This window comes from Archocentrus centrarchus, chromosome 19 (assembly GCF_007364275.1).
Source record: "Archocentrus centrarchus isolate MPI-CPG fArcCen1 chromosome 19, fArcCen1, whole genome shotgun sequence".
In the NCBI taxonomy this organism is placed as follows: Eukaryota; Metazoa; Chordata; class Actinopteri; order Cichliformes; family Cichlidae; genus Archocentrus; species Archocentrus centrarchus.
Window position 1 is genome coordinate 3,182,087 of NC_044364.1, and position 25,662 is coordinate 3,207,748.

General features: G+C 42.5%; 1 protein-coding gene across 1 annotated transcript in view; it reads right to left on the bottom strand.

Annotated features, from left to right (window-relative positions):
* The window catches only part of cacna1g (calcium channel, voltage-dependent, T type, alpha 1G subunit), a 304,885-nt gene that overhangs the window by 144,696 nt on the left and 134,527 nt on the right, over window positions 1-25,662 (bottom strand). The window contains 1 exon segment of the mRNA XM_030755883.1: window positions 19,966-20,063. Coding sequence (XP_030611743.1) covers window positions 19,966-20,063 — 98 coding nt within the window.

Here is a 25,662-nt window from a genome sequence, read left to right on the forward strand (position 1 = left end):
AAAATTCATCTCCTGCCTACATAATCTTTTTAGGCAGATGATGTCAGAAAATTAATATTATGGTACATTACTTCATGCTGTTTGCACTGTGCTCCTGTTCTGGGTTTTTGGATGGGACTTATATTTGAGCTCCATAGCCCTCTATTTATGTTTTACATTCCTGGTGCTCCTGTTGTCTGTGCCATCGGTTCCCTGACTGCTTTAGTGGCTATGTTATTGGTCCCCTTTTGTGTTCCCATTCTGTTCCTCCAATCTGTTCTCCATGTTTGTTTATCTTCTGTCTCTGTGGCAAGTTCGTATATATCTTAGTCCTGGTCTCAGTGTTCGGTGTTTCCTGTCTTATTTTGATAGTCTCTTGTCTCGTGTGCTTTGGGTTTGGTTCTACTTCCCTTGTCTCTTTTTTGTGATTAGTTTGAGCTGCTCTCCTTGTTATCCTCTGTGAGTGAGTGAGTGAGTGAGTGTGTGTGTGTGTGTGTATGTGTGCATATATAGTCAGTCTCCCCTTGTCTTTTGTTGTGTTCTCCCTCTTGACTGTGTCCCTCCTTGTTCGGTGGGTTTTTGGGAAGCTTTGTAGGCTCGTCTTATCGGCTTCTGACCTGCATAATATTGTATTTTGTACGAGTTCAGCAATAAAGCTGCCTTTTGAGTTTACGTCTCATCTTCCACATGCTGCATTTTTGGGTCCATCTCCTGCCTGCCGCACAGCTGACCCTGACAATACTGCTGTTCTCCTTTTGTCCGTACCAGAGAGGTCATTTCCAGTCAAGCTTTTCATCCCTCTTTGAGTTTTACATTCCTCGTGTTTTCATAATTTCTAGTTCTTTCTTGTGTATTTGAGTTTCCTCATGTATTACCTTTTGCATCTGTCTAGTTGCCAAAACTGACTGACTGCCTGTGTATGACCACAAACAGTCCAATAAGGAGAGATCATTTGGAAAAGATAAAATTATTTATTGATATAGAATTAAAATAATCTATTTGGCGGTTAGACTCCGATGGCCCATCGAAGCAGAACGAAATCCCAGCGATGACAGGAATTAGGGCAGGCCCCCCCGGAGTCTAGACGCTGGTGGTGGTGAAGATAAAGATGGAGGCTATGATGGCGCACTGAGTGATCTGGGTGAAGTGGAGATGGGGAGTTAGTGGGTTGAACGAATGAGTCTGCAACAAAGAATGACGGGTCAGCAGTGAGATTTAAAGTATGCAAAGTGGAGACTGACTGGCTCGAAGAATGTGGCCAGAAAGCTGATTGGACCAGAGCGATGATGTCAGCTTTGAGTTTGACAGCATGTGAAAAGCAGCAGTGATGCGAGGAATCAACTAGCAGCCAAAAACCCAGGAAAGCAAACAGAGGAGTGAATACAGATCTTCCTTACTGAACTTACGCCTAAGCTTTACTTTTGATTGTTTGGGTTTTCCTCTGCATCCTGGCAGCTTGTGTCTGGGTCCTGTTGACTTTGTAAAAGTTTTGGTGCATTATTGCCACCCTGTGCCGTCTGATCCAAAAATAGCATGGACTTAACACTGCAGCTGTAGTGCTCTAAATGTGTATAGAAATTAAAATTCTCATGATAAGACTAAAAGCATTTAAAATCCATAATATATGAATGTAGGACAATACTTTAATACTTTTTAAAGCCTGCATTTAAGACATTTCAGGATCTTTTAGGACCCACAGACATCTTTCTCTATAACAAATAATGAAATATCAGCAGTCAGCTGACTTGTTTAAAATTTGGGCTGGTATTATCCTAGTAAATTTTATTTATGGAGCAGTCTTCCCCAAAATTAGTTTTTTTACCATTAAAAACCGACTATACTAAAACTATCAAAGCAAAATAATTCTGAAATCTCAAAATTTCCCCAAACCTCTAGTTACTTTGTGAAAAGCGGTTTAAAGAGTTTGCAAAGAGGGATGTTAATCTCAAATACATGCAAATTTAAATTAAATGAAGTTTAAATCTGGACCTGGGAAGGCTGAGATGAGACGTTAGTGCATATAACATACAGAGTAATCTGTCCTCTAACATAGAGCTCGGCCAGTGTGAGATTTTTAAGGCTGATACTGATACTCAAAACAGATTTCCCACATTTGTTACGTGTGGTTAATTCTCAGTCTTTATTAAGATAATATGATAATGAGTAAATAATTGTTTTACTGTTACAACAGACCGTGGATTACTTGTTTTCTCCTCAGATCAGCTGGTTGTTGTGTTTGTAGCATTCCAAACATTTGCTGCAACTTCCCTCTGGTGAATAAACTCATCAGCACATGAATGGTGTTTCTTCCATCTTTTCTTTACTTTTTTGAATTTTTATTCATTGGCTATAATAAATGCAAATACCAGAATATTGGCTAATATCTAATAGCTAATATCAGTCGGTAATATCGGGCCCCTGCCGACATATCAGCTGGGCTCTGCTCTAAGAGATTAAAGGGTAATCAGAAAAAAGTAAAGTCCATTGCTTGTGTTGATATCCACTGAAATCCTCGCTCATGTGGAGTGAAAGTGCATTCATTTCCAATTCATGCTCATCCAACATCTTTCATGTTTAGGCTACTGTGCCATCTGTGAGTGGCACACCAAACTGCATGAGGAACTTTTCAAATCTTCAGCTCCGAGTTTGTTTTTTTTCCCCTTAAATGTGGGTGCACACTGACAGATTTATTTTTATTTTTTTGTGATGACAGATAGGAGGAAAACCAAGAAGGCGAGTGAAGACTTTTTCAGATCTGGAGAACAAAATGAGTCGAGGACCGTCGAGAGAGGCAGCGAGGAGATGAAGGGAGAAGAAGAAGAAGAAGAAGAAGAAGAAACAGCCTTTATTGTCCCACAGAGGGGAAATTTGGGTGTAACAGCAGCCGCAGTTATTATAAATATAAATAAAGATATAATAATTCACACTATTAAGAAAAGAATATATATATAAAATCAACAAACAATATTAACCTTAATACTAATAATAATAATAACACTATATACAATGTGCATGATGTGCCGGACTATTTACAGTATATTATATATTATCCTACATTGTGTAGGCTATTGTGGTTTTTGTTGGGAGCAGTGATGGTTATAAAGTCTTACAGCTGCTGGGAGGAAGGATCTGCGGTAACGCTCCTTTGTGCACTTAGGATGCAGCAGTCTGTCACTGAAGGAGCTCTCCAGCTCAGCAACAGTTTCATGCATGGGATGGGAGACCTTGTCCATCAGTGATGTTATTTTGGTCAGAGTCCTTCTGTCTCCCACCACCTGCACTGAGTCGAGAGGACATCCTAGGACAGAGCTGGCTTTCCTGATGAGCTTGTCTATCCTCTTCCTCTCAGCTGTAGACAAGCTGCTGCTCCAACATACTGCTGCATAGAAGATGGCTGATGCCACCACAGAGTCATAGAAGGTCTTCAGGAGTGTCCCCTGCACTCCAAAAGACCTCAGCCTTCTCAGCAGGTAGAGTCTGCTCTGACCCTTCCTGTAGAGCGCATCAGTGTTATGAGTCCAGTCCAGTTTATTGTTTAGGTGAACACCCAGGTACTTATAAGAGTCCACTATCTCAATGTCCACTCCCTGGATGTTCACCGGTGTCCGTGTGGTGGGTCTGCGCCTGCGGAAATCCACCACCAGCTCCTTGGTTTTAGCGGCGTTGATCAGGAGGTGGTTCCGCTGGCACCAGTCCACAAAGTCCTGAGTCCACTGTCTGTACTCTGAGTCATCCTCACCTGTGATGAGGCCAACTATGGCAGAGTCGTCAGAGAACTTCTGCAGATGGCAGCGTGGGGAGTTGATGGAGAAGTCTGCAGTGTAGAGGGTGAAGAGGAACGGTGCCAGCACAGTTCCCTGTGGGGCCCCCGTACTGCAGACCAGCCTGTCAGAGACACAGCCCTGTGTCCTCACGTACTGTGGGCGGTCAGTGAGGTAGTCCAGTATCCACTCGGAGATGTGGTGGTCCACTCCTGACAGTTCCAGCTTGTCTCTCAGAAGTCCTGGCTGGATGGTGTTAAAAGCACTGGAGAAATCAAAGAACATGATCCTCACAGTGCTTCCAGGCTTCTCCAGGTGGGTCAGAGCTCGGTGCAGGAGGTAGATGATGGCGTCATCCACCCCGATGCCAGGCCGGTAGGCGAACTGCAGCGGGTCCAACGAAGACGACACCATGAGGCGTAGATGGTTGAGGACCAGCCTCTCGAGGGTCTTCATTAGATGCGATGTCAGGGCTACCGGCCTGTAGCTGCTAAGATCCTTTGGATGTTTGGTCTTTGGTACCGGTACCACACAGGAGGTCTTCCACAGTTGTGGTACTTTCCCCAGCTTCAAGCTCAGGACCAAAGGTAAGGGACAAGGGAATGAGTGACACCACTGAACATTTTCAGGATAACGTGCATGTTTGGATTGTGTCTTTTGCAGCCATTATTTTTCTCAAAGGCAAAAGATCCAAGAGAAACCCAAGAGCTGTGAAATCCAGCTGCATTGAAAAGTGATGGCAGTGAAAGCCTGGAAAATCTTGAATGGCATCCTTTAATACTTGAAAGGCAGTTTTCAGCTTCTTTTAATTTGTGTAATAGCTGCCACATTATGTACTGGACACAGCAGCAGCGTAAATAGCATTTACCATCACAGTGCAAGATGAGAGGTGTAAAGAAATTATCCACGATGCTCCCGTCATCACACAAGTTATTAAATACTGCTCCGCTCTCTCTGTTTACAAGGGAAACATCCTGTCATGATTCAAGGGAAGCGATCCAGTGCAGGGAGTTATGTAAAAATGAAAGCATGAGTCACTGCCCGTGGCTATTTGCTGCCGCTTGCCCTTTGGTGGGAGACACCTTTATCACAACTCGCACAGCAGAAATTTACTGATCCATTCAGGTGTGAAGGCTCATACACTCTGACAGACCCGAGTCAAAACAGTAAATCTACCCCCGTGTTTCCCTTTGTGGTCATTGCAGGCACACACACACACACACACACACACACACACACACACACACACACACACACAGGACACATTAAGCAGCAACTCCTTCGTGTGATTGCCCTCGGGGAGTAATGTGCTGAGGTGTGAGGATGCTGCTTAGCTGTGCCTGAGTTAGCAACAGCAGCTGGGATTAGTGTGCACACAATGACTGGCTTCATATGCTGTGATTCAGAGCAGCGTTACTTTACATCTGCATCTGAGATTTCTATAATTGACACATCTCAGATTTACACAGCCTCAAGACTTGTTGTAATTATTTTAACAGACTTTTATGGGATTTTGTGCAGTGGATAAGTGTGTGAAATGTTAGGGAATGAGACAGTGCCTAGAAAGGATATAAAAATCTTCTTTCCTACATTTTATCTGTTGTTGTTTGTTTAATGTACTCTAAATATATCCAGAATATGATCAGAACTAGAATCGTCTCAAAGCTAGCATGGCTGCAATGGTTAAACATTAAACAAGTTAGTTTTGAACAATTGATATTTGGAAGCGGAGTGATGGCAGTCAGGAAGCAATTCAGACAGAAGTAAGAGGACATAAAGTATTTGTAGTGGCAACAGTTTGTTTTACAGAGTGCTATTGTGAGAGCAGTATAAATCAGGGCATTAAACAATCATCTGGACCAGAGCCATGCATGATGATAACTTGTTATTCAGTGACAGAAGCAAGCACGTGTCTCTTAAGAAAAACCTCTGTTTATCTCCCAGATAAGACGATCAATCCTCTGAGCCTCTCCCGACCTCTATAGCGTGCTCATTCCAAGTGATCGACATTTCATATTCAATAACAATCATCTCCTCCTCCCCCTGTGCGCCCTCTCCAACCTCGCCGTGGGCGGCCGCTCCATTCCAACATGGCTGGCAGGCTGGTTGCTGTGTGTGATCGGGGGAGCCATCTGTTAGCAGGCAGATTAGGTCTGCTTCCTCTGCTCTCCTGTCCAGGTCCAGCTCTGGCCCAGCCAGCTTTGTAATCTGTGTACTGTGAACTAATGGGCTTTCTGAGTCGAGGGGCAGTGTACACCTGCGTCTCTTCTTATTTGCTCCGAGTGGATGGTAACTAGCTCGTTGTAAGCGACTCCAGACGGAGATGACTAGATGTCCCCAAAATGGGAATAATCCTCTGTGTTAGTGAGTCATACGACTCAAAGACAGAGTGCAAGCTGATGAAAAGAACAGGCTGAGAACTAAACTTCTGTAATCTCCTAAATGTCTTTTTTTTGTATTGACCAGTGGGCACAAAATTATCAGAAATGGACACTGACAAAATCCAAATTCCTTTATTCATAGTTTTGTGCTTATGATTGTTCCGATGTACGGAATGAGACTGATCCATTTCTTCCACAACTCACCTTGCACACAAACAGACCCAGAACAGTACAGCTGTGCAATTCCAGATCAATTCCTAAATTTAAAGGCACACAATTCATATGAGTGTGTGAATGAGTGCAATTTTGCATCCCTCACAATACAACTTTTACCCATAACAAAGAATAATAGGGATGGCTGTGGAGGCATTTCTGTAAATTAGCCTGTATGTATATAGAATATATATATATATATATGATATTTATATGTCTTTATTTCAAAATGGGCTAAATTGTTTAGGTACAGTATTTCTTCTTTGAACTACCCTTTTCTCAGCATGTCAGCTGGCATAGGCTAAAGTCCAGCTGTGATCCTACTTGGAGGAAGGAATGGATGGAAATGATAAATGATAGACTCCATCATTCACTCAACCAAATGATGACTTGAAAAGAAATATTTTTCCACCTTTTTACACGCACTTTATTCCCAAAATTATTCACTCACCCACCCAGATCATTGAATTCAGGTGTTTCAGTCACTTAAATGTCTACAGGTGTATAAACCAAGCACCTGGGCATGCAGACTGCTTCTACAAATTAGTGAAAGAATGGGTCGCTCTCAGGAGCTCGTGGTATTGTGATAGGATGATACCTGTGCAACAAGTGCAATCATGAAATTTCCTCCCTACTAAATATTCCACAGTCAGCTGTTAGTGGGATTATAACAAAGTGGAAATGATTAACAGCAACTCAGCCACAAAGTGGTAGGCCATGTAAAATCACAGAGTGGGGTCAGTGGATGCTGAGGGTCATAGTGCACAGAGGTCACCAACTTTCTGCAGAGTCAATCACTACAGACCTCCAACCTTCATGTGACCTTCAGATCAGCTCAAGAACAGTGTGTAGAGAGCTTTATGAATGGGTTTCAATGGCAGCGGCATCCAAGCCTTACATCACCAAGCTCAACGAAAACCATCGGATGCAGTGGTGTAAAGCACGCCGCCACCAGACTCTAGAGCAGTGGAGACGTGTTCTCTGGAGGGATGAATCACACTTCTTCATCTGCCAATCTGAGGGAGGAGTCTGGGTTTGGTGGTTTCCAGGGGAACAGTACCTGTCTGACTGCATTGTGCCAAGTGTAAAGTTTGGTGGAGGGGGGGTTGTGGTGTGGGGGTGTTTTTCAGGAGTTGGGCTCGGCCCCTTAGTTCCAGTGAAAGGAACTCTTAATGCTTCAGCATACCAAGACATTTGGGACAATTTGATGCTCCCAACTCTGTGGGAACAGTTTGGGGATGGCCCCTTCCTGTTCCAACATGACTGCACACCAGTGCACAAAGCAGCTCCATAAAGACATGGATGAGCCAGTTTGTTGTGGAAGAACTTGACTGGCCTGCACAGAGTCCCGACCTCAGCCTGATAGAACACCTTTGGGATGAAATAGAGTGGAGACTGTGAGCCAGACCTTCTCTCCAACATCAGTGTCTGACCTCACAAATGCGCTTCTAGGAAAAATGGCCAAAAATTCCCATAAACATTCCTAAACCTGTGGAAAGCCTTCCCAGAACAGCTGAAGCTGTTATAGCTCCAAAGGGCGGGCCCACATCATATTAAACCCTCTGGATTTAGAATGGGATGTGAAGTTTGCCAGCGTGTGAAGGCAGACGAAAGAATACTTTTGGCAAATATAAAGCAACTACTTATTCACTTGCACTTACCTCTGCATAAACTCAAATCTCTTTGACAAATGACAGCTGTGGGGCGATGATTGTGCGTGCTTTCTTCCGCTTATCTGGGAACATTCCAACTGATCAAAGACCTGCACTTCAGGCCTTAAGAAACTGCGGCAGCTTAAAACCTTGAAAATGACTTGGGACTGAAAATTCAAGTAAAACACAATCTCTTCTGTCTTTAAGCAAGCAAATATCACTCACATGCCAACAGCTGCTGGGGCTGTTCTTGTCATAATAAGATTTGACTAAAAAGAGCTTTTGTTTTTTTTACAGCAACCAGATCAACAGTGGAGAGCAAGGATTACTCTCTGCCATTCTTTACTTTGATCTTCTGGCAAACAACTTCCTCTCCTGAACTCCTTCTAACCTTATCAGAATGTTATTACTTCAGCTCCCCTCTTTAAACAAGGAGCCCCCGGATCAAACCCGTCCCCTGACTCCTCCAGGCTCTCCCTCTTGTATTTAAATTGCAATAAAACAGCAGAAGTCAGGGGGGTGACTTAGGCCTTTCTATAAAACCCTTCTCCTAACATCTTAGGGAAGAATAGGAGCTGGGACATTCTTGTTAGCTCTTTAATTACAGTACTGTAGCTCGGCAAACAATGTGCCATAGGAGGAGCAGGAGGAGGGCATGGGCATGCTGGGAGCTGCGAGGTTGATGATGTTGTTGTGTTGCTGTTGCCTTTAGGGCTTATCTGGGTGGAAGTACAAGACAATGTGCATGAACCTGGTGCAAGCCTAGCAGAGCGTGGAGAACAGGATGAAACACTACATATTATTGATGCATGGGTAGAAATAACAGCTTGCGTGTGCATGTGTTGCAGGTCTGTGAGAAAGTGAGGAAAATGTATGCGAGTGCTACTTGTGCATATGTGTGCCAGTTTGATAAGGCTCTGGGGAAAGGGCACGCGAGGTGGCTCAACAATCAGCCAGTGCCCGAGGGCTATTAATCAGTCTAATTAAGACAGGGATGGGCAAGAATGTGTGTTTGTATATCATTGTGATAATCACCTATTGACTGCTGTCTCCAGCTTATCAATCAATGCTGCCTTGTTCAAATGTGTTGTACTCGCAGCAGTAAAAGTTTCATCAAGACTCACCGAGTCTGGGAGGAATATAAAAGTTTTATCTTATGTAAGCCTGAGGCATAAACCACCTTTGACCTCCAACCTGATGCAATCTATTCAGCTTCTTAAGTTACCCATGAATTATTGCCTCATTTAAAGACATAATCTGATGAATGAAGCTTTGGCAAAAGTTCAATAAGATCAACGCATTCTCATTCCGAACTTATCTCTGTGTTGCTTGGTCAGGACCCCTCGGAGTCTTAATTTAATGCACTGGGTGCCTATTTAATGTTAGTTTGCAATGTTCAGGGTAGTCCTCCAGAATACCATCTTGCCAGATGAGGAAGTATAAAAACTAACTCATATCCACATTAGGAGGCACAGCAGTGGCATAGAGGACATTACTTTTTTACTTTTAACGTTCAGACAGTGTTTAGATCAGGTTTAGGCACCAAAGCTACTTGGTTAGGTTTCTGAAAAGCTCATGATTAACTACATTAACCCTCAAAAATAGGGATACAGTAAAAGTCAATTTATGCTCCTACATGTACATAAAAGTCCCACCTACAGCTACCTACCGAACCTCAAGTTAATTATGTGTACCATTACATCAAGGTACAAAATTGTCACCAGAGGTTTAAGAACAGTTTCCACAAGGGCACCCTCATCAAGAAAAAAAATGACAGTACCTGAGGGTACGACCTCAGTGACAGGCTGTTGTACCACTAAAGGTACAATAAGGTACTTATTGTAAGCTGAAACCAGCTTCTTCATTTCCTGTGTTACCACAGTGACGAGTCCTGCAATAGCTGCAACACCAGCAAGACTGTCTCAAAGCACTGAAGGCCATTTTTGAAATCTATCACAATACTCTACACATCGAAAGTGATGTTATTAAAGGGGTATCCAGTGTGGGGTCCCGACTAGACACCAGTATGCCACAAGGTGGAAGTAAAACTAGACTCATACAAAAGGCCTTTTCTACTGACGTGTGCATTTTATTTCCCTCTTATACCATGTGAGAATGTAATTAAAATGTTTATCAGAAAGAAACTGTAATTACCAACATTAGCTGGCGTAATGTTAGCTTAAAACCAATTGTTGTTTAGCCGGCTAATTGTCAGCTGTCTGGAGAAGAGAGGTTTGCATGTCTAATCTCCTGACAATAAGTAATTTAAACAATATCAAGAATAGTAAAGCATGCTTATGAATTTTTGTGTGTTAGAGCCCTGACTTCAGTTCAGGAGTTGAGGCTTGAGGTGAGGAGGAAGAGGATGAGATGGAAATCAGGGAGGAGAGAGAGCAGTGGTGACAAAGGAGAGATGATGAAGATGTCCAAATGGTAAATGGACATATTAAACTTTGAAAGAGCTATCTTTAAATTAAAAATAACTTATAAGGCATACTATCTATGTGGGCACTCTCTAGCTACATGCAACGACGTTCATCTCAGCCACTGTATTCAAGCTGGTGTGGCAACATGGCAGCTTCCAAACCAACAACCATTCCTGTTTATTTTTAATGGATTAATTCTAAGTTTATTAGAATGCATCGGTTTATTGAAAGATATAATTACTAGGGATGGCACGATACCACTTTTTTATGTCCGATACCGATATTTTACATTTAGCTATCAGCCGATACCGATATAAATCCGATATTTAAAATTGATCCAGGCATTTAAAAACATTAAAAAAAAAGAAAAAAAAAAAGAAGTCAACAGTCTCTCACACAACAAAATCAAAATCTTTAGTTGTCCCGCATACAAGATTAAGGACCAGGGCGGGCAGAGCTTTTTAGGCAGTGGCACCAAAGCTCTGGAACTGTTTACCACTCCAGCTCCATTTAGCTGACTCTGTGGCGTCATTTAAAAAAATAGTTGAAAACTTTTCTGTGTAACCAGGCTTTCTGGTTTCTGACTTTATTTTTATTCTTTTTCTTTTAATATGGTAATGTTATGTTTTTAACATAGTGTTTTCTGGGGGTGGGGGGGGTGATATTGTGTTTTAATTATTGTACAGCGCTTTTCTGTCTGTGAAAAACGCTATATAAATAAACTTTACTTACTTACAACAATAACTATCACCTGAATCCTGTTGCTTCTGTGTGAGAAGGTGATGCATTGACTTATGGCATGTTGCAAATTTCATTAGGGCTGCAACTATCGATTATTTTAGCAATTGTGTATTCTATTTATATTGATTACCCAAGTAACTGGATAAGAAATACTTTTTTCATATTAACAGTTCATCTGCATATTTTAACTTCCGTACTGCAGTTTTTCCCTGTGTGAAACAAACAGGGTGGATGGAGCAGCTACAAAGTTCTCTTTTCTTCACTTACTGATCAGGTGGTTGATGAAGGACCTCCAGCTGTTTCCCAGTAAAGGTTTAATGGAGGTTACAGGGACGAAAAGGCTTCTTTTGGACACTAGAAAAACATTTCCTTCTGCTCCATCTGAGCGCGCCGGCTCCGCCTCTTTCCGCTTGTGCAGACAGACTGCACGTAAATCAGCTGACTGCTGCTATTGCGTCATCAGTGTTCACGTGAAAAACTGGGGCTGCGTGAGCGCAATCTTGTAATGCTTTATATTTACAAGCATTCTCCTAAATACGTTTCTACTGCAGGTCTATATTTAGTCACAAATCAGGGATTAAAGTATCAAAAATATTTTGACGGGGAAGGGGTCCTTCCGGTACCGGACGGTCACCAGTGCTAATAGCGGCGCTCGCTAGCAGTATGTCCGGGAGCTGAAGTAGAGAAAAAAATAACAGCTGATTCTCAGCACAGCGAGCACAACACACAAACAAGGCAGAGAGCGGTGGAGGCGGAAAAACATGTCAGCGATGATCGCTCAGTGTCGCAGCGACGGAGGATCTCGGGGGGTTGTTTTCTAACTCCTGATCCCCCACGCCATTCCAGTAGGTGGTGGTAATGCAGCTCTAAGCTGGTTTGGCCAACCGCAAACCCACAAGAACAAGAAGACGACCGAGCCCTGTAATGCAGCTAATGTGAGCGAAACGTTATTTAATGTATCGGATTACATTTTTTTATTTCTTTCCGATATCCGATCCAGTAATTTAGGCCAGTATCGGACCGATACCGATACTGAATATCGGATCGGCGCATCCCTAATAATTACACACTAATCAGTGTATATTTTTTTCTATAAAATAACCTCAAAAAAGTACTTACTGTACCTTTTTTAATTTATTATGTTTCTCAAAAGGGGTGTGTTCACTGATCTACATTTGTGCCATGAAATATATGACTTTGGGCTTTCTGGGTTACGTCACACTGGGCCTAAAAGATAAAGACAAAAAAAAATGTGGGGTTCTTTTCACGATATCCAGCAAACCCAGCTGTCCTATGATGCAACCAGACCTTAAACACCTACGTTTGTCAGTTCCCACTCCCTTCGTATCCCTGTACTTTTTTTAAATGCACTGTTTGTACCGCAGGGTTTAAATTCGTAGTGTCCCAATGGTATCACAACAAACTGATTTCCTGCACAGCTACAATCATTTTCACAGGCTACCTAGATTTCTCCCTGTCTGCTAAACTGACCTTCATTTGTAAAGCCAGTGGAGTTCCTCTTTCATTCCAGCCGCTGCTGTTTAGAATTCAGGAACTGCCAATATCCATGGTGGGAAAATTCATTAAAACTCAGCAGCAAGCAAATAAGGAATTACAATTTCAGGTGGCTAGTAAGGCTATCAGGCATAAAGTAGGCACTTTGGTGGATAAGCATCCATCATGCTGGATACCTTTTCTATTCTGAAAATACTGTCTGTGGCATAGTAAAATAAGTGTGAACTAAAGCCTGAGGATAAAAAAGGAATATTTTTTCCTTCCCTGCATACAACAATGGCACCTTTACGCCTATAAACACAAGGCAGAAAAATTAGATTTCAGCATTCTGCAGTTAGTATTCTAGCTTTCAGTGCCTCAAGGACTGTAACTAAAACCTATTAATGCAGCTCTGCACTTCAGTTTGAATTTTTTAGCAGCTGAATCAAGGTTACAACAGCAGCATTTGCTGATGATATATATTTAAATATTAAAGTATGTGGTTACTTAATACTTACTAGAAGCCTCTTTTGCTTTAGACATCATGAAAAAATAATTTTTCTTCAGTATCTTAACAGATAACTCATGGCAGACCTTAGATCTGAGTGTTAAACATTTTCATTAAAGCCCACGAGCAGTGAGCAGGGCGCTCCTCTGTCACCCAAGAAAACACTGTATACTGGACACAAGACTCAGCCACTCCTTCTGAATACTACACAGAGGTATGTCGCTGGTTGTCATGTCTGCCTTGATGTAGCCAATGACAGGACTGGTACACTGTCCCCGCAGACTGGTACTGGACGTGACGGTAATGGCCAATCAGATGGCAGACAGTGGGTGGTGATATAGTGGTGACACAGTCTGGGATTTTTGTTTTTTTGTTGGCAGCCGGTGGATGAAGCCTGCAAAATGTATCTGTCACTTCCACTGGCAGGACTGCCATGTTAGCGCATCAATCACTGCCAGAGCGCCGGACGTGGACACCGGCCCGGGAACAATGTGCTCATTAATGCAAGTGTGAGGATGTTTGTGTGTGTGTTTTTTTAAGATGAGCTTCAGCCTTCTGTTCCAATATGGACTCAAGGTAAGAAAGAAAAAGTGTGAAAAGAGCCACGAGGGGCTGCAGACAACAACAGGGAGGAACGTGAGCACGAACAGTTTATTCATTTGCTGAGCCAGGTTCAGATGACTTACATTCTTGGCAGCGGTGGACAAATATCAATGAAAAATTCAAATATGAGGCCGGAGATGGAAAGTTTATACCACATTAGCAAAAACTGCTGACCTGTAAACACGCACATATAAGCCATTTATCTACACTATCCATCAGCTGAGGTGTGGCAGCCCCCGTATCGTCAGCTGTGGCTCTTTTTCCACCTGGCATCACTGTATCTAGACTCAGTGCTCACCAAAGATCCACTGAGCACGGTGACACATTTCTCTTGCTCTTCAGTGGCACAGATACACCACTCCTCTTATTTATTGACAGCTCATTTTTCACTACAGTAAACTGAAGACCCCCATCTGGGGTCATCTATATCCATCATCTATATCCATCCATACTGATTGGTGATTACAGCATGTCTGATTTGCAACCTTTCTAGTGCTAAACAGCAGATATATTACATAGAGCTGATGCTCATTGCATTAGAGTAATTGCTGTTAATGCGCCAACTGGCTCTCTGTCAACCTGTGGAGTGGTCAGCTGTTCTACACCTGAGCCCTGAATGCTGGCTAATCACTTAGAAACATGAGCATTTAATGTTCGTGCATAAGCAGCTCTTAAGCCCAATTCACACTGGATTTGAATAACCCCAGGTTGATTGCAGCATATTCACACCATGTTAACTGATTTACTGAGGAAACTCTATGTAATGCTAACTGTGAGGTACAGATGGAACAGCGGAAATATGCTGGCCTAGATGCATCTCTGCACACACGGTGGGTGACGAAGGAGAGACACCGGGGAGTTCATTTCCCGCCAAAGTCCTTCTAGAAGCGAATCGCGCCACTCAGTCTCCAGGCACCAATTTCAGCAGTTATTTCCAAGCACTAAATTAACTCTAATTTCAGTGGTCACCAGGATATGAACATTGCATGTATTGACTTGCCGGTCAAGTCTGATTTAAAAAAAAAAAATAATAATTTTTTTAAATCTGTTTTAAAAGTTTTAAAATGCATTTTATTTTTCCTTTTGGAAGTTATTTTTCCACATCTCTCTTAAAGCTCTTAGGTTACCCTTTTTTTCTCCATATTTTGCTAAGAATATGTAGCAATTTATCGAAACATGCACACATACATGTAAATACAGTATTTAAAGCAACAGAGTTTATGCAATTCAAAGAGCTTGAAAATGAGTTTTTGATATGACCACCTTTTATACTTCAACACAACTTGAACTCTTGGCCACGTTTTCTTGTAATTTCTTGCAGCGGGCTTTAGGAAGAGTTCTCCAGGCTTCTTCAAGCCTTTTCTTCCTGTTCCCCTGCTTGACCGCCACCCTTCCAGTGAGACCATTTCTGGTGAGACTTTGATGAAATTTTTTTCTATTTCTTAAGGACATGACTTTTAGATACTATTCATCTACTGTAGACAGGTTTTCAGACCGGCCACTTCTTCTTTTGTCCTACAAAAAATGTTTCTTCAATTTTTTTTTTAAGGACACATGACACATCATGCTGAGATGTGCCACGTTTTCAGGTAATAGCCCTTTTGAGAATCATCTTGTTGGTGCAAAAATCTTGTTTTTGGCATTTTTCCTTGCTTCAGCTAAAGAAACGGGAACAAATGATGCTGCTTTTAGTAACAAAGTGACTAAAGATACAATTTAAAACAGGTACTTACTCACCATGATAACTCAAGCTTAGGAAACAATTGTAGCATTTGTGCTAAGGCGACACTTGTGCTACACGGGCTAAAAGCTCATTGTTTTTAGCAAAATAGGTAAGAGTAATGGAATTTTTACCCATGTTAGCAGCATGGAATTAAAGGTGGCAGTGTTGGGCAGTTTAATGCATGATCCAAATCTAAATTTGATTTGGAGGAGCAGAGAGCAATGATCTAAAAGCAGAAGGGTTTCCAAAAAAAACACAATGTAATGTAATGTAGAGTAGCTGCAGTCAGACTGCTGTCCTTACAATAAAAAAAAGAAAAAATGCTTTGTTAACTGCAGCACTGTTGCTAAAACAGTCTTAATGTTGGTAATTTAGGATGACATGTCTTCATTATGGGGACAATTGTTCTTAAAAGTAGTGTGGTTTGTGTTCATTAATGAAAAAAATCATTGCCAGCCAATAAGCCAAAGATGCCAATCGTCCTCTCTTCTAAATAAGAAGTGATTCAGAAATGATTTATTTTGAAAAAATGAATAATTAAAATGTTCTTCCGGGTTTGTGTTTGCCTGATTAATGTTCTCTAAAGCAGCTTAAAAACAATGTGGGAATAGGTCACAGTTTAGAGGACCCGATGTTACCCTTGATATGGAGAAGGATGTGGTGGGAGCAGGGAAAAGTAAATAAAATTGTAAACAGACTAAGGCTGCAGTGGCCATGCAGTGAACCTGCAGATATCAGATATACATTAGACACATCTGCTTATTCCTGCAAAGCGCTGATTGTGAAGTTCAAATGAAAAGGCTGATACCACAGACCTTATGCTAACAAGTAAGACTTTGCTATTATGCCTAAATATATTAAAATATATATCAATAATAAATGATGTGATTAATTATGTGGACAGAGCTGCCTTTGCATGTTGCTGCACATTTATGCATTCCTGTACTTCCTCCATAATGAGGCAGCACCAATTAGGTGAGTCAAATTCTTGTTTCAACTTGGTGAACTTTAAGATGGCAAACTGCAGCTTTGGCCTTTGTATCAATGTAGACTAATGAAACAGGGGGACAAAAAAATAGGAACAGGGAAAAGCCTCGTACTAAGTGCGCTAAAACCCGTCTATCATCTACAAAATGAATGCCCAACATCTACGAACTGGAGCACCCGCGTTTTCAAATTCAGTTAAGTGTGCCTCGAAATAGCCCGAACCACACAACAAACACCCCCACCCAGAGTCATGATGAATGCTGCAAGCTTCTCCACAGGACCTGATTAGACTGGAAAAGGCTAAGGGAGGGGCAGAAGACAGATAGCAGTTACACCAGAAGCCCCCACCATCACCACCACCACCAGTGCAAGTCTACCCAATGACATTTCCCCCCACAGGGCCAAGACCAGAACAAATCATCCATACATGAATGCCGCTATTAGTTCTATGATTAGGATGAGGGATGGTTGGATGCCTAATGAGCGAGTCAGTGTGACTAACTGTGTGCCCTCCAACTGTGTGTTGTATGTGTTGGAGTAATGAGCAGGGGTGAACCCCTGCAACGGCTTTGACTGACAAGAGAGTGAGATTACACAAGAGCCTTAAGAGTGGGGGAATGGGAGAGGAAGGGGTTTGATATCCCATTCATACACCCACATGGGGTAAACACCTGCACACACACACACACACACACACACACACACACAAACATAGCGAGCAAGAAGCTAATGACATAATTAGGATCTGTATCTAAATGAAAGCATTGCAGGTGCTGTATCAGTAGGAATGGAGGTACCAAGTGGACTTGCTGGGGTGGTAAAAAAAAATGCTTATGATTTATTTAAACCTTAATGTGTGCGTTGGAAATTCAATCTGCACTGATTAAACTGTAATGGAGACTGATGGAAAAGAAGGGGATAGGGGGCTTTTTTGGAGAGGAGGGGTAGGATAATATGTTAGCATTAGAGAATGGGTGAGACGGGTGAAGACGCGAGACGGGACAAGCGACTGAAGGAGTGTGACAGTCTGTGACGCTGCTATGAACTATGGTTCTTTAATAAAAGTTGGTGAATTGGAAAGTTGCTCATAAATCTGCCAGAGAAACAGACCGACTGAGGACCAAAACATGGAGACACGGGGGTGGCAGCGTGACCTACATTCCACCGCCGTGCAGGAATCAAACGCACCTGCATGAGCGCCCATTATAGCAGGTGCCATTAGAGGAAAGTGGAAGTCCTATATAAGATAAGGTCAAATTATACAGCTAATATCTTTGGCTATCAAGCCTGATTAATCACGAGATGGAAGATATTAAATTTTTGGATATGCCTTTGGATTTCTATTCACAGGACTCCTTAATAGGGTTTAATCCCGGGATCCGGGATTCCCGGGAAATGCGATCAGAACCATTTCCCGTTTCCCGGGAAACGTTAGACGGGAAACCGGGAAAAAAGTCGCGCGCGTCGATTTGACTTTCAGAAAGAAAAGAAAGCTTCAGAAAGTTAAATTTAAGGAAATATTGAGAGAAGGGTTCGTTTAATGCGAAAAGCATTACTCTTCATTTCAGGCACGTTCAGCCTCCGTTTAAGGCTTCAGCCTTCATCTCAAGCGTTTTAATAGAGGTATTACACAGTTGTACTTTTTTCCTCTTTAATTTGTTGAAATCGTAGGCAATGTGTTTACCCTGAGGTATTTTGTATTATATAATTTTATATTATTATATATTGTTATATTGCATTATATAGCCTATAAAATATGCCTGCCCTGAACAATAAAGAAATATCTGTTTAACTTCGAGTGTTTCTTTTCCTCGTTTGCAGCCGCTTACTAACAATCATGAATTAGGATACGGGCCTAATGTGTGAAGAAATTATCATGAAATAGATTGCTTTAACATATTTCGCTTTTAAAATGGAGTTGAGTAAAATGTATATTTTTTAGGCTATAAGGATCGGCCAGTTTTTCAAAAGACGATTCACAGCGAACCTACTTTAACCCTCAGACACGGTGTTATAAATTTGCTGTTGCCAGAATGGCAATGACCAAGTCGTGGAGCATTACTCAAGGCCCTGTGTTATGCCATATTATAGTGTAGTACGGTAGTTAACTTTTCAATGACTATTACAGCGTTCCACTGGTGGAGATATAGTGCAACAGATGTCGCCACGACAGCGTGGCTGAGCCTTTATCAATGCTGTGGAGATGAACCGTATTGTTTTGCACCAGCAGTTGTAAAATATCTTGGTATAATTCCATGTACAATGGAGGAATATTCTAATTATATTTGTTAAGGGAGTGTTGAGGAACGATACAACACCGCATAGCTCGAGCACTCGAATGTCCAGATGTAGGTTTTATTGCGTTAATCAAGCCGACGTTGCCCCCTACTGGGCATAACAGGACATAGCTGGAAAGCTACCTCTACAATATCAAAATAGGTTAAGGCTGACACAGGCTACAGAAGGCCTAATTAAAATAAAAAAATAAATAAACTTTTTCCCGGGATTCCCGGGAAATGGCTCGTCATTTCCCGGGATTTGATTCATGTCATTTTCGGGAAAAATATTAAACCCTACTCCTTAACATCCTATTTTAACACACAGGATGGCTCTTAGCTGTTTTTCAGCGCGCTTTAAATGGCATCAGGAGCGCAAACACAGTTGAGAGGTTCAGTTTAGTGACCTGACTTAGCAGAGGTGATGCTCAGCAGACAGCTGCTGGCTACAGCTGGCGGTAAAGGCGCGACTGTCAACTTTAACTTCAAGGCTTAAGATCCAAAGAGGTGAATAACTAAAAAAAATAATCACTACATGGTTATTATGAAGGGGAAATGTAGCGATAGAGATTAAAACAGCCTGGTGCTTAAAACGAAACTGTTAATGTGTTAATTTCAGAGCAGAATTTGGCCATTTTAACATGAAAGTCTGGGGATTTACTCGTTCTTGGAGCCAGCCTCAAGTGGCCACTGGAGCACTTCCATGCAGGCTTCATTTTCAGCCCTGGAGGTTGCTGCTTGGTCAAACTCTGATACGGTGCCTGCTGCACACATGGGTTCCTGTCTTTGCATGCAATTTTTTTTTAAAAATGCCCAGTAGATTTAAAATTGAGTTTGTCTATTTTGGCCATTTGTTTGCAATAAAGCAAAGCTGAACTATCAAAGGACACAAAACAATTAGTGTGCAGAATGTGTTTTTGAGTGTTTGCACACAGTTTTTCTTTCCATACTGTCTCAATGATACTTTTTCAGAGTACTACCACTTGAACTTCACATACTGCACGATTACCTGTGTTCTCACCCCCACATCTGCCCTGCCACCACCTATTTTTTTTAATAATGTCTCAAAATGGGCTAAAGCTATGCTCAGCCTAAAAGATGGGCACTGTAGAGCCTGGCTTTACTTTTAGAAGAGAGAGGAAACCTAAAATTGCCGCAACATTAAAGGACAGCGTGTCCGACGGTCCAGAATGTGGTTAGTGAGCGGAGGTCTGCACTCACTTGGCACTCGGTTGATGGCTCTCAGCGGCCTCAGCACGCGAACCGTCCTCACTGCTGAAAAGCTGACGTTCTGCAGGTTGAGGGAGTACTCCAACATCCTGGAACATATGGAAAGAAAGGAAGTATGTGTAAACAGAGCCACAGCGAATGCCCTCATTGCTTCCGCAGCTCATGCAGAACCTGCTCGATCATCTGGGAATAAAAACACAGAAAATGGGAAAGCATTATCATGTAGCCAATTATATATTGCATGTATTAAATGCTCTCTGTCCCCCACAGGGCACGCGGTGATTAATCTTCTAAGGTTATGAAGCACATTTATATTCTTGATTTTGGAGATGGCTGCAATGCATGTGTTCTGGCAAACAATGTGCTTTCATTCCAGTGCTCACAGGACTGCAAGTAAAAGTCCTGAAAGTTTGACACACACACACACACACACACACACACACACACACACACACACACACACAGTGCTGAGTCTGTTTATGTTTGTACATGGAGCAAAGCACACACGCAATGTTTGTGTGCCTGACAAACACACGCTTATATTCACATGCACACTCGCACAATCAACCTTCAAAGGAGCGAGTGGCATATGTGCATCCCCTCTGAGACGTCAAGAGTGGGTGAATCACCCATCATTGAGTGGAGGATATTGGATCGACAGTACATAAAAGAGCAGCTCAGATCAGTCAGCCTCGTAACCTTGAGACGACGCGCGCACGCACACACACACACACACACACACACTCTCAAGAGTCTCTCCAGCAGCTCTTTTAGAGGCGCTTTTCTGGCTGTGATTGGAGGTTAGAAGGACAACGCTTAGGGGAGAGACTGGAATGCCTGAAAAAAACGTTTTTCTTGTTTCTTGATCAGTTTATCGTCATCCCTTCTCACACTCGCTGCCTCTGCTTTCGTGTAAGTGTGTGTGTGTGTGTGTGTGTGTGTGTGTGTGTGTGTGTGTGTGTGTGTGTGTGTGTGTGTGTGTGTGGACCAGATGCTGAGCACATGTGCTGCTTGAAGGAGCGTGCAGATGAAGGAATTCCCTCCTCGCACTGACTCCAAGTCTGTCTGTCTGACAAATTTGCAACACATGTTGGACAGGGTGTGTGTGTGTGTGTGTGTGTGTGTGTGTGTGTGTGCGCACGTGTGCGTCACCTTAAGTAGGAGAAACTCCCTTAATGAACCCATGAATGCCCCCCTCTTACACATTAAGGTGTCCCAGGACAAGCCTTTCTGGCTTATTACGCCAGAGCAAAACAAGAATGGCTACTCAGAGACACACACACACACACACACACACACACGCACACACACACAGAGCTGACAGATGGCTTGCAGGCCAGAGAGAGAAGGTAAACGGGTAAACAGTTAACAGCACAGAGACGCCCTCCCACAACCAGCAGTGAGACACGAGGTTAACGGTATCTTCCAGTCCCCGGAAACGGGAACGTCAGCACCTGCTTAATGTTCGGTAATGGCCGCTATGGACATTCGGTTTAAAGGGAAATCAACTCGCACTTTTATGACAGTAACTTGAAAACAAAAGGACTTTTTTTTTTGTTTTTCTTTTACAGAGTACAGAAATGAATCAACGTAGGGGGAAACCCACAGAAAAGTACTACACATTATAGCTGTCATACCAGGAATTTAAGAAATTTAAAAGGAATTTTAAAGGAACATTCCACCTACATTACATCTTGGGTGAAAACGCCTCATTTGGCTCTTCTGTCACGTACAGGGAAATTCCAACAGTAATTCCACTTTATACTGAGACTGGAAAACCCCAAGGAACAGATTAGTCCTGTTACATTATGGGAATTGTCGGATGTATCTTTAATGAGTCCTACTGCATTTATTAACTTTTAATTCTTATTTTTCAGTTTATCACTTGTTGAGTCTAAAACAGGAGCAGTAATGAGTCTTTTTACAGTAAGTTACCGTCACTGTAATACAGATGCACACTACACTGTATACAATGCAAGTACAGGGAACTGATGAAGAGTTGGACATTTACTGTCAATTTGCAGACGACCCCCCGCTGGCCTTAGAGTCGATTTTTTTTTGGCATTCTGCGTTGACTTTTTAAACCCTCGAGGTTTCTGAAAAAGCTTTTTGTTGTATTTAGCATTAGCATTTAGCTCCCTTCCACCAAAAGAGGCTATTTTCCAGCCTGTCCTTGAAAAAAAAAACGGTCATTTCTGCAGGCACGTTTTTTACGACCAATATCTGCGTTTCAGAGTGAAATAAAGCGACCTCTAGTGGTCATAGATTAAAGCCATCCATCCATCCATTTTCTTCCGCTTATCCGGGGCCGGGTCGCGGGGGCAGAAGCCTAAGCAGAGAAGCCCAGGCTTCCCTCTCCCCAGCCACCTCCTCCAGCTCATCCGGAGGGACCCCAAGGCGTTCCCAGGCCAGCCGAGATACATAATCTCTCCAGCGTGTCCTGGGTCTACCACGGGGCCTCTTCCCGGTGGGACATGCCCGGAACACCTCACCCAGGAGGCGGCCAGGAGGCATCCTAATCAGATGCCCGAGCCACCTCAACTGGCTCCTTTCGATGTGGAGGAGCAGCGGCTCTACTCTGAGCCCCTCCCGGATGGCCGCACTCCTCACCTTATCTCTAAGGGAAAGGCCAGCCACCCTTCGAAGGAAACTCATTTCTGCCGCTTGTATTCGCGATCTTATTCTTTCGGTCACTACCCAAAGCTCGTGACCATAGGTGAGGGTAGGAACGTAGATCGACCGGTAAATCGAGAGCTTCGCTTTTACGCTAAGCTCCCTCTTCACCACGACGGACCGGTGCAGCGTCCGCATCACTGCAGAAGCAGCCCCGATCCGCCTGTCGATCTCCCGTTCCCTTCTCCCATCACTCGTGAACAAGACCCCGAGATACTTAAACTCCTCCACTTGAGGCAAGAACTTGTTCCTGAGCCGGAGATGGCACTCCACTTGTGAATAACGTGTTTGATTTTCTCGGGCAAATCTTGAAAAAATACGTAAATATGGATTTCCTCAGACTAAACGGCATTAGATGCAATCAAGTTCAATCAATCAATAAATAAACTTGTAACCCCTGACTTATTAAGTACCTCAGAACAACTCAATTATCTTAGACCAGATGCTAGGTTCGGCAGGAGTACAATGGAATCAAGGTGAGTGCGAAATGAATTGGCTGGAGGCAGGAAATGAGCAAAAGACAGTTATTATTTTGAGCAAAAATGAAATAACAACACAACGTAATCAGAACAATAATAATAACAACAAGCCGGCATATCAAAATCAAAACACAGTCTTACTGAGCTCAGTATTTCAGCTTTGTCCTTTTGGTCGTTAGTCAAGTCAAAATATGTTTGTCTTTCAAGTTCAGCTCCTTTTTTCAGTCAGTGGTTTGTATTGTTACCACGTAGATGTTAACACAGAAGAGAAGAAGGGGACTCCTCGACCAATGTTCAGTTCTGCTCTGGGCATAGGCTCGCCATCTCCGTCCGGAGAGAATCCAAGGATGCGATCCAGCAATCCAATCCAACTTCTTAATCAGCAAATCAAACCTAGCCTACACACAATAATGATATTATTGCATACAGCTAAATAAAACCCAATTTCCTATCTTAGTCTTACAGCTATAGCTTAGTCTTTTTTCTTCATTTCCCTTATTACCACAGTAATATTTTACATGCATGTTCTTCTTCAAAATCTTTGTAGTCGTGAAATTATCTCCAACAACGCAAACAATAAATGAAATTATTTTTTAATCAATTAAATGATTGATTCTTAAATCATTTTTTAAGCTTTTGCAAACATGAAATGCAACTAATTTCTCACTCCTTGAATGAGCATGTAGTATACCTAACTCCAATATTCTCCTTAAGTCATCCTCTGTATCAGTTAAACCCTCTCTGGGCTACTGGGTTCATCATTACAAATGTTCTGCAACTTTTTCCTTATAACTCATAAAAAGATACATTTGCAATTAACAAACATTATATCCAACTGAAGAAATAAGTGCAAAGAAAAGAAAAGAAAACTTAAAGTGCGTATTGTAAACTCAAACCATACTTGGTAAAACCATATCTTAACAGAAACAACATTTCCAGGGCTCTTAAGTAGAAAGGAATCTACCCGCGACTTAGCGTTAGCACAATGCTAATTTTAGCATGACGCTAGCTCCAACAACACAGGGTCTCACTCACCAAGATGAGGTATCAATAAGGACACGGCGACGGTCAGCCACACGGCCTCTCTAGCTCGTGTTCCATCAACTTAACATAACAGATATTTCAGATTAGCTTCTGTAAATGCAATTACTTGTTGAGAATACTTTTCTGCATTAAAACTCACCAAGATGACTGATAAAGTTCAGCACAGCGGGTCTACGGCCTGCCACCTTCAGTTCAAAGTGCCGCATATAGTGAGACCGGAAGTAAGGTTAAGACGAGGGAATCACACTTCCTCTTTTCAAAATAAAGGTTTTTCAAAATAAAACAGTACAAGTGTATTGATATAAATAAAAGAAGAGAAAAGGGGACGCTTTCTCTACTGGGTTACACACTCCCCTGCTAAATGTCATGCACGTCCCGTTGCATGTGTACCCAGTACTGTCTTTCGTGACTATTAAGGGACTCGGAGAAGGCTGTACTCAACCCTTGAAACAGAGATTTCACGACCGTCACTAATGGATTTCCTAAATTAGGATACTCAAGTCTTTTAGGAGGTTGTCTGGTTCTTTCCGATCGTCGTACTGGTTGAGTTGTAATGGGATCAATACTATCTGTTTCATCAGGCACCTCAACTGATTGGCTTACTGGATCTTCGACTGAATCTCCAGGAGGTTCATCCAGCATGGTGATCGGTTCATTTTCCACTAGGTTGTCAATTCCAGTATTGGTTCCATCCGGTTGGGTTCCTACAAGTGAGCAATCCGTAGATTCATCTCCATTTGGATCTTTCTCCATATTTGGTTCTGCATTGGCAGTGGTTTCAGATAAGTCACAATCAGGTGGGTGTGTCACGTCCGGTTTTTGAGAAATTTTTGGATATTCGTGCACAGTAGTAAATCTGGCTATCTCTTCACATGGGGATTCCTCAACCCATCGAAGCAGAGGTTCATCGTCAAGTTCGGTTAACTGTTCATGGTCATTATTTCGTGAAACAGCAGTCCGACGTGTCTTGGAACAGCGAATCGGTTCTGGTTCAGATGTGTCTGCTGCATCGGCAGGAAGACAATTGCAGGGAAGCAAAAGGTCTCTGTGTAAAGTTCGGGAGGGACCTTGCTTTGACTCAGGCTTAACCGTATAGACGGGTAAGTCACCAGCACGTTTGACAACTACATGGATGTCTGCCTCCCATTTATCAGCAAGTTTATTCTTACCACGCAGCCTCACATTTCTAACTAAAACCCTGTCCCCAGGTTCAAGTTCAGAAACAGTGATTTTGTGGTTAAATCTGGTCCTATTCTTGTCCGCCACTTTTTGAGCGTTCTCTGAAGCTAACGCATAGCTTTCCTCTAGCCGTTTCTTGAGACTTTCAACATATTGCGAATGTGTCACTTTTTGATCTTTGTTGAGAGGAAGTCCGAACGCCAGATCAACTGCCAATCTGGGTTTTCTGCCAAACATTAATTCGTAGGGAGTAAACCCTGTCACGTCATTGCGTGTGCAGTTATACGCGTGTACCAGCGGCATAACATACTCT